Genomic DNA, 12,406 nt, shown 5'->3' on the forward strand with positions numbered 1-12,406 from the left:
TCTTTCTGCAGCAGATGGGCTCCACTTCAACCAATCAGGAGCCAGATCCTCTCTGCTAACATATCACATGGAGTCCAGCAGGAAACAGTCCATCAAGTACCTGTCCACACCTGCCCACACCTGCTGACCGCTCCGTCACTGACTGACGTCCCCCAGGTCCTAGTCCCTATCACCTCAGTTCCACTCTAAACACTAATACATGTTCAGCTGGACTCGGAGCCTCTGGAGGCATTTTGGATGTTCCAGTCATAATAAGTAACAGGACAGTTTGTGCAAGGTGGAGGAAATCTGCTGCATCATCCCATTGATGAAGCATTCAGCTCCACCCTACAGTTTCTCTGCTGCCTCCACCCACCTTGGTTCACTTTGCTCTTCTTAATGTTGGAGCTCTGAATAGTCAGGCTTTTATTCTGAAGGATTCTACAACTTCCCATCAGCTTGATTTGATGTTTTGAACAGAAACATGATGAAACCTGAATCTGCTTTCACCCCTCCCTGAAAGCCCAAATTCACTCTCAGTTTAGTTCAGCTGGAGCCGAGATGACACAGAGAGCCTTTGGTCCATGAGATCTATCTAGGAGACATCAGTAACATCAGCTTTGTGTCAGCCGTCCTGTAGAACGCTTCCATACAGCTGCTTCTGTCTCTGAGTGTCTCTCAGCTTCAGCTGGGACTCCACCCAGGTGTTGGTTGGTTGTTGGCACAGAGCTGCTGCAGTGACTCACAGCTGCTTTCATCCAGTTTAGATTCAATGGTGACTTTAAGCGTGTTTCATGTATGAAAGCCAATAAAGACAGAATGAGTGGTCAGAGGTGTCATAATGATATTCATGGTCAGATTTACTAACAGTTACAAAGCTGCTGTCTGAATTTACTAAAGAGCTGCAGGTCAGTCTGGGACTGAAACACGAGGAGCAAACTGGTGCCATGCTGCAGTCACAAACATGAGCTGATGGCTGATCTACCAGCAACGTGCTGCTTTATATACAAACATGCAGCCAATCATGACTCTGTCAGAGCAGCCAATCAGAGGAAAGCAGCAGATGAGGGCGTGTGAGGCAGAGAGTGATGGAGCCACCAGAATAATCCACAGTAAGCTCAGGTTTCACTGATGAGTTTCTCTGTGGAAACAGATGAATGAGAGGAGGCTGAAGGAGGATCAATATGTTTGTGATATCAGGGAGAACTCTGCTGATAGAAGCTGCTGGGACTGTGTGAGGTCCTGAGGACTGAGACTCAGGTGGAGCTCAGGATTTATCAGAGGAGAGCTGCATGATTACAAACTGAACTGTGAGGATCAGCTGACTGTACATGAACATGATTCAGCATCAGATCTGATCACTTACACACTCTGATAACATCTCCCCCTCTCTGTGCAAATACATCAACACTGCTAGAAGCAACAAGCACATCAGGATCAATCACATTTTGATTGCTGTTTGTGTTACATTGAGAACAATCTGCAGTAAAGTGTGCGTCACACACCTGATTTATTCCAACACTTTCCTTTGAAAGTGAAACAAACACATATGAAATAATCCAGCCACAGAAACTGTCCACAGCTTTCAGTCTCCACATTTGAAGCTCTGCAGGAAACCCTGACAGCAGCTTTTTAGCTCCAAAGCAGGTTTAGCTCTGGTGCAGAGTGTTGGTGACTCTGCCCGTGGACACAGTTATTTCTGCAGGTGACCTTGTTACAGGTGCATTTGGAGGAGACTCAAAGCTTTGTGGCAGGGAGTTTACTGCAGACTGCAGCATGTTTAATAGCAAGCATGATGTGAGCCTGATGTGGCTGATAGCTGCTTCTAGCAGTCTTCATGTATGTGGAATGAGAGGGGAGATGTTATCAGGACCAGTTGCTGATTGGACGTCTCAAAGCTGTGAGCGCAGCGCTGAAACTTTGTCCTGTAGCTCTTCACTCAGTCCTCACCCTGAGTGTTTAGAGCCCAGCCCCACATATTCCTGCTCCTCAGGAATTCTGGGATTTGGAGGAAACACAGCTAAACTGACCTGAAGCTAAGGGGGAGGAGCCACAATACAAGCTGCATCCAGCCAATGGGTGCACTGTTGAGCCATGGATGTGCAGAGGGTCACATGTTTAGTCCCATTTGTAGAAATGTGTCCATAATGAAGACAAATGCAGTCACACAGCTCTGCAACAGCACAAATCACTTTGATGGAGTTTGTTTGTGCTGCTCTCAGATCTGTACAACACTGACATGTGTGTCAACATGCTGCAGACTCACAAAGATGTGCCGTGTTAGCTTCATGTGTCCATCTGACACTATATTATAGTGACTTGAAGAAATCCCTGCAGCATCAATGCAGAACAAACAGAGGCCACGTGTGGCACAGTTCCTGTAACGGGATGAATCCGTGGATGTGTCGGGATCTGACGCTGAATCATGTTGCTGTTCTTTTCCACATGGTGCAGGTCAGCTGTTCCACACAGATGTCAGCTTTCTAGAAGAGTTAGTCTGGAATAAAGCAGCTCTCCTCTGGACCAATCCTGCCTCCAGCTGAGCCGTCACACACACACAGTCCCAGCAGTTTGTAGCACAGCAGTGATGCTTCTATCAGAAACATGCTGCTTCTCCTTCATCCTCCTCTCATTGATCTGAATCAGCTGTTTTCACAGAGAAACGCTGCACAAATCCTTCACTCCACTATTTCTGTCAGCAGAGGACTCGCTCTATCATGGCTGCTGCTCCTTTTTCACTCATTTGTGCTTTGAATCCAATCTGTTTCTCATCATCACCATGAACAGGCTGCTCATCAATCAGCACATTAGCTGTAGATCAGCTGCACACTGATGAAGATGCTCAGACAGACGGGCTGGGCACACAGAGGACTTTATGATCTGTTCTTCAATTCAGTCCAACATGGATCATTTCTGCTCACAGTCCAATCATCTCTGGAAACTTGTGCTTCCATGGCACAGCTGGGCTACTTCAACAAATAGCGCTACACCTCTGGTTGTCAGCTTCACCATCGCTCTCCCCGTGGCTACAGTACAAGTGAGCTGACACATCCATCAGTGGAGGCTGTGGGCCAGTAAGGAGCAGCAGCTGCCTGCAACATGGGCTTTACATTGAAAACAGCCACAAGTCTGGGCCTAACCACGCCTTTGGACTTCTTCTTCATTCCAATGAGATTTACATTTCAGGGAGTTCCCCTGGAAAAAGAGCCATTTTGAAAGCTGTTTGCTGACTTCATCAATAATCTGCTTCAGTCATCCAGATGAGAATCCTGAGAATGGAGCAGCCCTGATAGCAGCTCATAGGATCACAGTGTTTTTCATTCAGCTGATTGATTTCACAGGTTAGGAGGTGAACAATCTAACTGTGCTCCTCCTTCCACCTTTGGACCACTCATTTAGTGACAGCCAGGATGTGACAATCAGCTGTGACACAGGAAAACATGAGGTGGGAAACTCTGGAGAAGATCTGCTTTTCTCTACAGGGAGGCTCGCACATCTAATCTGCTCACCATCACTCAACTCACTTCAACAACATGCTGACTCAGTCATTTCTGCACGTTTCCTCATGTTACAGCCCTGACTTCAGTTCAGCTGAGGAGGAGATGAGGGAGGAGAGAGCAGTGGTGGAGGAGGCAGATAAGGAAGAAGAGGAGGAGAAGATCCAAAGAGGAGGCAGGGGGAGAGGCTCAGGAACAGTTAGATCAGAGACTTTGAGCCATCATGGACTCCCACTCCTTCCATCCAGCCCTGTGTGGATCAGCAGCTCCAAAATGTCTGCTCACTCATGTTCTTCCTGTCTGTGCTCTTCTTTCATTTCACTCATTATATATGAGCTGCTCCTAAATCACACTGGATATGGATTTTCTGTCCATCCACACTAATTCTCTTCATCCTCACCTGATTGTTTGGATGCTCTTTGACAGCACATTGAAAATCCTCACAGTGACTTCTATTGCCACACTGACTGGACACATACAAAGTTGAAGGCTTCATGTGTTTGGCACAAATAATACTTTGGTAGGTCTGAGTTGTGTTTTGAACCATCTCTCAGGACCAAAGTCTTTTTGCTTCCTTCAAAAAGAGCTGAAGGCTTTTTACCTCACAGTTTGTCCTTTGATATTATTGGATGATGGACTGTGGGAAACACAAATGTGCACTTCTTAATGGCTCATATGTGCTGTGAAAGAGCTCTTTGTGATCTTGAAGCTTTTCAATAGTTTTTCTTTGGCTGTTTGTAAAGTTTTCTGTGTGAACTCTCAGGAATCTGGAGCAGTCTAATAGAAGTCTACTGGGGTACAGAGGGAGGAGCTTCTGTCAGACTCTTTCTGATGAGGAACTGAAGCCGCTCTCATGGTCTCATCAAATCATCAGACTCTGCTGAGAACAACAGTCATGTGACCTCTCAGAACAAACAGCCTGTTAGTTTCCTGCTGCCTCCATCACTCACTTTCATTCACTCCAACATGTTAAAGCAGCGCTATAGCTCACCTGGCTGAGCAGGTGGGCTGAAGGCGGGGCTTACTACAGGTGCCTGTGTGTCCCTCACTCTCTCCCCACTTTCCTGTCTACTCTCTGCACCTATATAATAAAGGCAAACATGCCTCCAATAGAAACCTTTGCAAACACAAAGTCCCACAGCAGCCCCGTGTTCTCCGGCTAAAATGAGAGTTTTTGTCAGTGGAGTCTGGTGGCTTTAACCACACAAACATTACAGCTGCGCTCAAATATCACAAAGAGCTGTGACAGCAGAGAAACACATGACCATCCTCCAAATATCATCTAGAAATAGAAATGTGTCCACTGTGGGACGTGTGAGGCTGACATTAATATGTCTTAAAGTGGGAGATGAAGAAATGACTCCAGGGCCCAAATCATGGAGACAAACATCAATCCACACTTCACTTTGTTTCCTGTCTCTAAAGTGGGAATATTTCAGTGTGATGAACAAACGGCCTCCAACAAATGAAGCTGATTTCCTTTTCCTGTCTTTTCTCCAGCGGCCTCAGCTTCTTCCTCTTTCCCCTGTCTTCTTCTGCAGACGCTCCTCTGTAGCTTCAAGCTGTTTCTCTTTACAAGGAGAGCTACAAACCTTTGCATCCAGCCACAAACACCCCATGGGCTCCTCTGGATCATCACACTCAGCATTTTCACAATAAAAGCCTCGTATTTATGGCTGCTCCACCCTGACATGTGACAACATCCAAATGACTGGATCAAAGTGTTTGAATGATCCCAGCAGCTTTAAAACTATTGATATTTATACATTTACATTGATTTGGACTAAACTAACAAAACTATTGATTTGATCCAAACTCACATCATGCCAGAGGCTTTTATTTTGAAGGTAGGATCATTTTTAATGGTCTTCTTAGTTCATTTAAACACACAGTTGCTCCGCCTGACATTTTTGGCTTTTAGATCAAAACATCAAAGAATTTATTTTATTTGAATGAACTGAAAATAGATTCAAACTAAAAGCTTTTAGAGAATAAACTCCTACATGACCTCTGACCTTTGCCCTGTATCTACAGCACTGACCTCTGACTTTCAGCTCCACTTGTTTCTTCAGCAGGATGTTTCCCTCCCTGCTGTAGACGGTGCAGGTGTAGGTGTAGTTGTCCCAGTCTGTGGGGTATTTCAGGGTCAGACTGAGGTCTCCAGTTTTCAGCAGGTCTTCATTCATCTTCGTTCGGTCTCTGTAAACCTGGTGCTGTTCTTCAGAGCCGTTCTTATACACGTGGGCTTTCACGTATGTGCCTATCCACTCCACTTTAGCGTCTTCAGGCAGGTGAAGTGTGGTGTTGAAGGGCAGCTGGACAGACTCCACCCCTGAATCCACCTCCACCTGGGGGACTGAGAGGACAACAAAGCACAACATGAGCTTGGATGGAGACATTTGTGTTGACTCTAACAGGCTGAATGCTGCTGCTTCACTGGGAGCTCACTGTTAGATAGAAAGTGGTCAGTGTGAAGAGGAGACGCAGCAGAAAGATGAAGACTGACAGGAAGAAAGCAGTGAACAGACTGTTGGAGCTGCTGTTAGTGGGACAGGACTTTATTCAGTCTCTGAGGACCAGATTTGACTTGATGAAGCAGAGAAACACAGTCTGAGTGTTTCTGTCACACTCACTTCATCACACAGCTCAGTTTGACAACATGTGGAAGAATTTGATAGAAGCCTTCCTTTAGTAAAAGCACCAAGAAAACACCATGAAAACACCTCACTACACACAAAACTGCAGTACTGGCAAATTGTACATAAAGTATGAAAAGTCAAAGTACTTATTGTGCAGAAAAATGTTCCCATCAGTGTCTGTGGATCAATATTACTGCTGCACATGTTTAAGGCTGAGCTCATTTCAAATCCTTTCTATTGTGTTGAATCTGCAGTAATGCATCATATTCTATAAAATCATATGTTTGTAGTGGCTGTCCTGTGAGGACCACGTCTCTCTAAACAAACAGCTGTTAATGAGCTCACAAACACAGGCCTACAGCTGGATTTGAAAAAGTCCATTCAATAGAAAATCAACAGTCACAGCTGGATTCAAAGGCTTGAGCTCTGTGTGACATGGTTACCTGTCAGCATCTACAGGGGGATTCAAATATGAAGGAAACATGAAGGTGGTGCATTAGAAAAACTGCTGCTTTCAAGCAGAGCAACAAACTGTTTGAACTGATCCAACTTTATTCACACAGACAAAGATTTGTGCATCAGCTGCTGTAACATTTGTAATGAGCATTAATATTAATAAGTGTGAGTGAACAGAGCTGCTGCAACAGTGAAACTCTCACTGACTGATGTCACGTGAGGCCTTGTTGGCTATTTTATAGCAAAGCACGCTAAGAAAGGAAATCCAGCCACACTGTAGCCGACTGTCTGCATTGTAATCAGGCTGCAATGTAGGGACGTGTCTACAAAGAAGCTCCAGCTGAAAGGATTACAGCAGGTTAGTGTGATGACAGATAGAGGTGGAAATGTGCTGACATGGAAAGAGTGTGTTGAGAAGCTGGAAGAGTGACGTGTGAGCAGCAGCTTCATGACAAGAACAAGCACTTCAGATGTGCAGAGAAGGTCAGGAGGAGCTGCACTGTTTCTGTGTGCATGCAAACAATGGTTGGTGCAGTACATGTATGAGGACAGAGAGACAGTGGGAAGGTTTGCAGCAGCAGGGAAAGATGGGTTCCTGCTGGGGCTGGGATTACATCAGAAATCCACTCTGAGCCCTTCTTGTTAGCAGTGCTGATGGACAGGCTGGCAGATGAGCTCAGGCAGGAGTCTCAGCAGCTCTGTTTGCTGAGGACATTGTGATCTGTAGTGAGAGCAGGAAGCAGGTGGGTGGAAGAGAGCCTGGACAGGTGGAGGTATGCTCTGAAGAGAAGAGTGTGTGTGAAGAAGCTGGAGACACGACAGTGAAGATGAAGGAGTGGAGGTGGTGATGGTGGATCAGTTTAAAGACATGAAGTCCTCCATACAAAGCAGCAAAGTCCCAAAGAGGTGAAGTGACAGTATAGCAGGATGGAGTGGGTGCACACATGTATCAGCTGTGATCTGTGACAGGAGGACAGCAGCTACAGCCAACATGAAGCTTTACAGCCTAGTGAGGCTGTGATGATGGAGACATGACACAACGACAGGAGGCGACCTGGAGGTGGCAGAGTAGAAGATTTGAACAAGTGAGCAGAATAGAAAGGATGGAAATGAGTGGGTGACAGGGACAGCTCAGGCTGAGGAGTCTACAGGACAAAGACAGAGAGGAAGGCTGAGACTGATGAACAGCAAACGTGCAGAAGAGGGACGCTGGATATATCCATGCACCATGTTGGACCTGGAACTACCAAACATCAAGTGTTTGTATGGAAAACCTGAAGCAGCCCAGGAAACGTGTCCATCCATAATATTTGTGTCATTAGTCTTTCTATAGTCACCTGAACACAACACAAATAACACACAAACCAACAATCAGCAGGGTTTGTGTTGTTTTACGTTCAGTAACCATGAAGCACGACTGCAAACATTTAGTATCACAAGTAGCAGCTAAAGCATCAAATAAATGTTCCACCTGCTGTGTTTACACACAAATGTTGTGTTTATTTTTACGTGTGTGTGATCTTGACTTTAGCCTCATCATTGTTTTCCACAAATATACTGCACAGCATCATTTCCTGCTTCTGGTTTTCACACTAAATCTCTCAGCTTGAAAATAATTGGTTGTTATTGGTAGAAGTTATCAAATGAATGAAAATGATGAACAGACTTAATAACAGGACTTCAAGAAGCTCAAACCTGGAACCTTTGGTTTGTTACTGGATTAAATGAAGACATTACCTGACCTGACATCTGATCCTCTGTTTTAGTAAACCCATCTTTGCTCTACTCAGCAGTTTAGTTCTTTTATTGTTTGAATCAAAGCCTCAGGTGGGATGATGTCACTTCCTGTCAGCAGAGGAAGCAGTTGTTGTTGACGGTCGCTTTGCAGCCACAAACTCTGCACAAGCAAGAATAAAGAGCGTAGAAGACTTCAAATCCTTCCTGTCTCAGTGTTTTTATCAGCTGATGCTCTAAAATGTTCAGAGCTGAAGCTCCGCCCACGTGGTTGCTTAGTTACAAATACACAAGTACATGATTGGACCTTAAATACAATCAGACATGACAGCACAGCTCTAACACAGCACTGTTTTTAAGCTGTTTCAAATATGACAAATAATACTGACAGATTGAGTCCACAGATGTGTTTGATGTGTTTAATCAGTCACAGCACCAGTGTCCCTCACAGCTGTGGATGTGTTCAGCTTCTCCTGCTGGGCTCAGTTTATATACAAACATGTGTTTGTTCTAAATGTTACAATACTTTCAGTTTGCTTTTATTAAGTTTACAGTTTAAAAAGTGAACTTTAGCCTTAATGAGCTGAAGCTGCAACACTGAATGAAACCAAACATGTCTGATGTTATTTTCCTGTTGTTGAATATTAAATCACTTTATTACTGAATGACTGTTTCTGTTTGATGACATCACAGTCCACACTTCCTGTTACACATCTGAGTCACGTGAGTATTTTCCACTCAGATGATGTCATTTTAATGAAAGCGCTCTTCGTCCTATCTGACCACAGTCCCAGTCTGAACCATATACTATCCACACAGCTGCTTACTGGTTCATATTATGTGGAGCACTGAAAGCAGCCTTTCTGTCGAGCTACTGGGAATCTACGAAACCATTAAAGAGGACAAAATGATTGTGTCTGTAGTCGCAGCATCAGGTTAGTGAAATAAACTAAAGCACTAAAAGAATCAAACTGAGTAAACAGATTGAATCGAATGTTTCTTTCTTCTTTGAGTGACCAGCCCTGATCATGTGACCCACAGGTACAAGTTATTATGAAGAGACACCAGAAAGCCTGTCGCCAAGACAACCAAGTATGACAGTGTGAACAACACAACCCTGTCACACAGCAGCATCACTGTGAGCTCCAGCATGTGCATTTAAAACACTATATTTATGAAGTTATGCTTCTATCTTACTGTCTGTGAAATGTTCTGTGGAAATGACACGTCCACACTTTTTAATGGGCCCACAGTAACCAGAGATCATTACAGCTGCACTAAGGAAACAAAGAGCAAAGACTTATAGTGTTATATCCAAGTTTGCTCTGTGACATTCATTTTGTAACACAGCTTGTAAAACTGTTGCAGCTTCATGTCACTTGCACATGGATCCTTGTAAGAAAGCTCATTGAAATGACTGTGAACAGGGCACGCTTGTTCTGATGTGCTGGGATTTGACCACAGCCTCCTCCAGGGTTCACTGACAATGGTCCAAAGAAGAGAAGCTGTCCAGTGAGCAGCAGCTCTGTGTGAAAATACCTGGTTGGTGTGGATGTTTCTAGCAGGAGAAGCAAATCTGACATCATCTCAAAGCAGTTCTTCAAACATGAAAATCACTTCACTGGATTCAAATCCACCAAGTCTGGATCCAATAGAGCAGCTGTGGCTGTGGTGGAAGTGGATATTTGCATCATGATGTGGAGATGACACGTGTGCAGTAACTGTGTAACACTATCATGTTACCATGGTGAAAATGTGTCCTTGTTAAAACTGTACTACAAAGAATGAAGCAGCTCTGAAGGAAAAAGGCTCCAGCCCATTACTAACAAGGTGGACCTAATGAAGTGGCCAGGAAGTGTGGTAGTAATGGCTTGTTTGTAAAAGCCAAAAATCAAACACATGATTTTAGCTCTGTACGTTCCACTTTTTGGGTCTCAGATGATAAAGAAGCAGATTTATTTACATCTATAACTGCTTATTCAGCTCCTGGTGGTGGGAGGTGGATTCAGGCCGACGTTCATCAAACCTAAATGAATTATTGGTCCTAACAGTAAGAGGCCACATGTATTAATGAGTGCTGGAAACCTCCATGTGTGTCTGCACAGGTGGAGATCACTGGAGAAGCTGAAAGCTTTGGTGCTTTTCTACTAGTTGGGACGACTCTGTGAAAATCTGCTGACAGTCTGAGCAAGTTTTTGGACTCTTGCTCACAAAGTAAAAGACATTTTACAAAGTGAACAGGAAAGAAACTTGTTCTGAGTGTGAGTGTTGTTGTGGATGCTGATGGATTGTTTCATGTTCTTCTGTTTCAAGTTGAATGAACAGCTCGTCTCCATGTTTATAAGCTCACATGATGCCTGTGCTCTCCACAGTTTGATCGTACGGATCAAAGTATCAGTGTGTTTATCACTGTGTTCATTTTATAGGTAACATGTAAAGACAGCTGAACAGTGAAACAGTGAAACGTCCAGTGTGCAGAAAATGACTGAAGCAGAACTTACTCAGTAATGACTTCGGCTGCTACGATACTGAAAATGATTCACAGACAATTTGCATCTTTCCTATAAAATACCTGAAGTTCAACCAGATTAAGACTCCACGATACGGCCCACAGCCCAGCAAGTACAGGGTTCTTGTTTCATTGTTTCCTGCAGAAACCTGACTTGTTGCTGCAAATTACACGTAAGTACAGGAAACTTGTTTGCAAATAAATGAACTGATGAGAAGAAACGTGGAGCTCGACTCTAAACACTCAGCTTTGAGCCGATTAAACGCTCGTTCTGATAACATCTTCCCCTCAATGTCCAAAGTCATGAAAGTCATGAACTCTCCTCAAAGCAACAATCACAACATCTCCATCTTTATTTACACTTTCAGGTTTTAAATTTTGTACAGTTTGCAGTAAAGTGTGCGTCACAGACCTGAGGAACTCATTTTAATACTTTACTCCAAACTTTGTGCTCTGAAAGTGAAACTCCTACAAACACACATGAAATAATCCAGCCACAGAAACTGTCCACAGCTTTCAGTCTGTTGGCTGCTATAGATATAATCCAGCTGATGTGGAGAACTACATGTGACACTGTGATGCAGCCATGAATCTGACTGATTTCTTTCCATTTTCAAAGGTTAAAGTCCTTAAAAAGCTCAGAAATAAAGAGAAAGGTTGGTTACAGCAAAGAGAGGCACTGGCAGCCTTTAAGACACTAAACAAGAGAAACAGATCAGAGAACATCAGACTGAATAAGTGGAATTTTGTAAGTTTTTGTTACTCTGATTACTACTGAGCTGCTATTATTACATTTGGTGTGCATGTAGTAAATTATTATCATCATTTTCATTCTGTGCTCAGGATAAAAACATATCTTCATAAGTTAACCCTCTGGGGTCCAGGGTATAATTGGCCATTTTTGACTACGTTTGATTTTACCTCTATATTTCACCTTTTAAACTGTTTATCTTGCCTTGTTTGGTATCAATATTTTCAGCACAACCTCAAATATCTGAAATTTGAGTTATTTTTTCATTTTGGCATACTGTATGAGCACAGTTGATCTAAATTCAGACAAAGAATTCAAAATCCGAGTAGAAAAAAGTTTTACTGTAAAACCAACAAACTTGTTTAACGAATTATTTTCATAACTTGAAATACAAATAGAAATTGTACATTTCTAAAAATTATGCACAAGTTTTGCAAACACCAAAGTTGTTTGGTACTATTGACCTACAAATGCAGCCAAGGCCTCAGTTTTTTATATAACCATTTAAATCTATTTCCAGAACAATCAGCTGGGCTGCATCAAATAAGAAGGCACACAAATTATTTGTGCCAGTCCAAAAAACGAGTTTGTGTTCAGTATAAGACAGGAGAACAGCACAGGCCTAAACCTGCAGGTCTGACAGCAGGAGGAGCATCAGTCCAGTTTTCCAAGTGGAATCAGAGTTTACACTGGAATCTGCCTTTGACGGCTTTTTTAGAGCAACTGTGACGTTCAGCAGTCTGACTGACACACAACACACAACAATAACTACACAACACATTAACTACAGCCTCCAAACACGCTAAACGTCACTAATGTCTCACATGTGAAAACATGTGTC

At 43.5% G+C, this 12,406-nt stretch overlaps 2 protein-coding genes across 2 annotated transcripts in view; one reads left to right on the forward strand and one right to left on the reverse strand.

Annotated features, from left to right (window-relative positions):
• The window catches only part of LOC146634202 (butyrophilin-like protein 2), a 295,376-nt gene that overhangs the window by 86,219 nt on the left and 196,751 nt on the right, over nucleotides 1-12,406 (forward strand). The window lies entirely within an intron of this gene.
• LOC146634204 (uncharacterized) overlaps nucleotides 1-12,406 on the reverse strand; it is a 62,593-nt gene that overhangs the window by 1,782 nt on the left and 48,405 nt on the right. The window contains exon 9 of the mRNA XM_085375510.1: nucleotides 5,518-5,832. Within this exon, the coding sequence (XP_085231636.1) occupies nucleotides 5,518-5,832 (315 nt within the window). The remainder of the gene's footprint in view (nucleotides 1-5,517; nucleotides 5,833-12,406) is intronic.

The sequence above is a fragment of the Diplotaxodon limnothrissa genome, linkage group LG3 (assembly GCF_057381915.1).
Source record: "Diplotaxodon limnothrissa isolate DT_005_m linkage group LG3, D_limnothrissa_male_GT1.1, whole genome shotgun sequence".
Lineage (NCBI taxonomy): Eukaryota > Metazoa > Chordata > Actinopteri > Cichliformes > Cichlidae > Diplotaxodon > Diplotaxodon limnothrissa.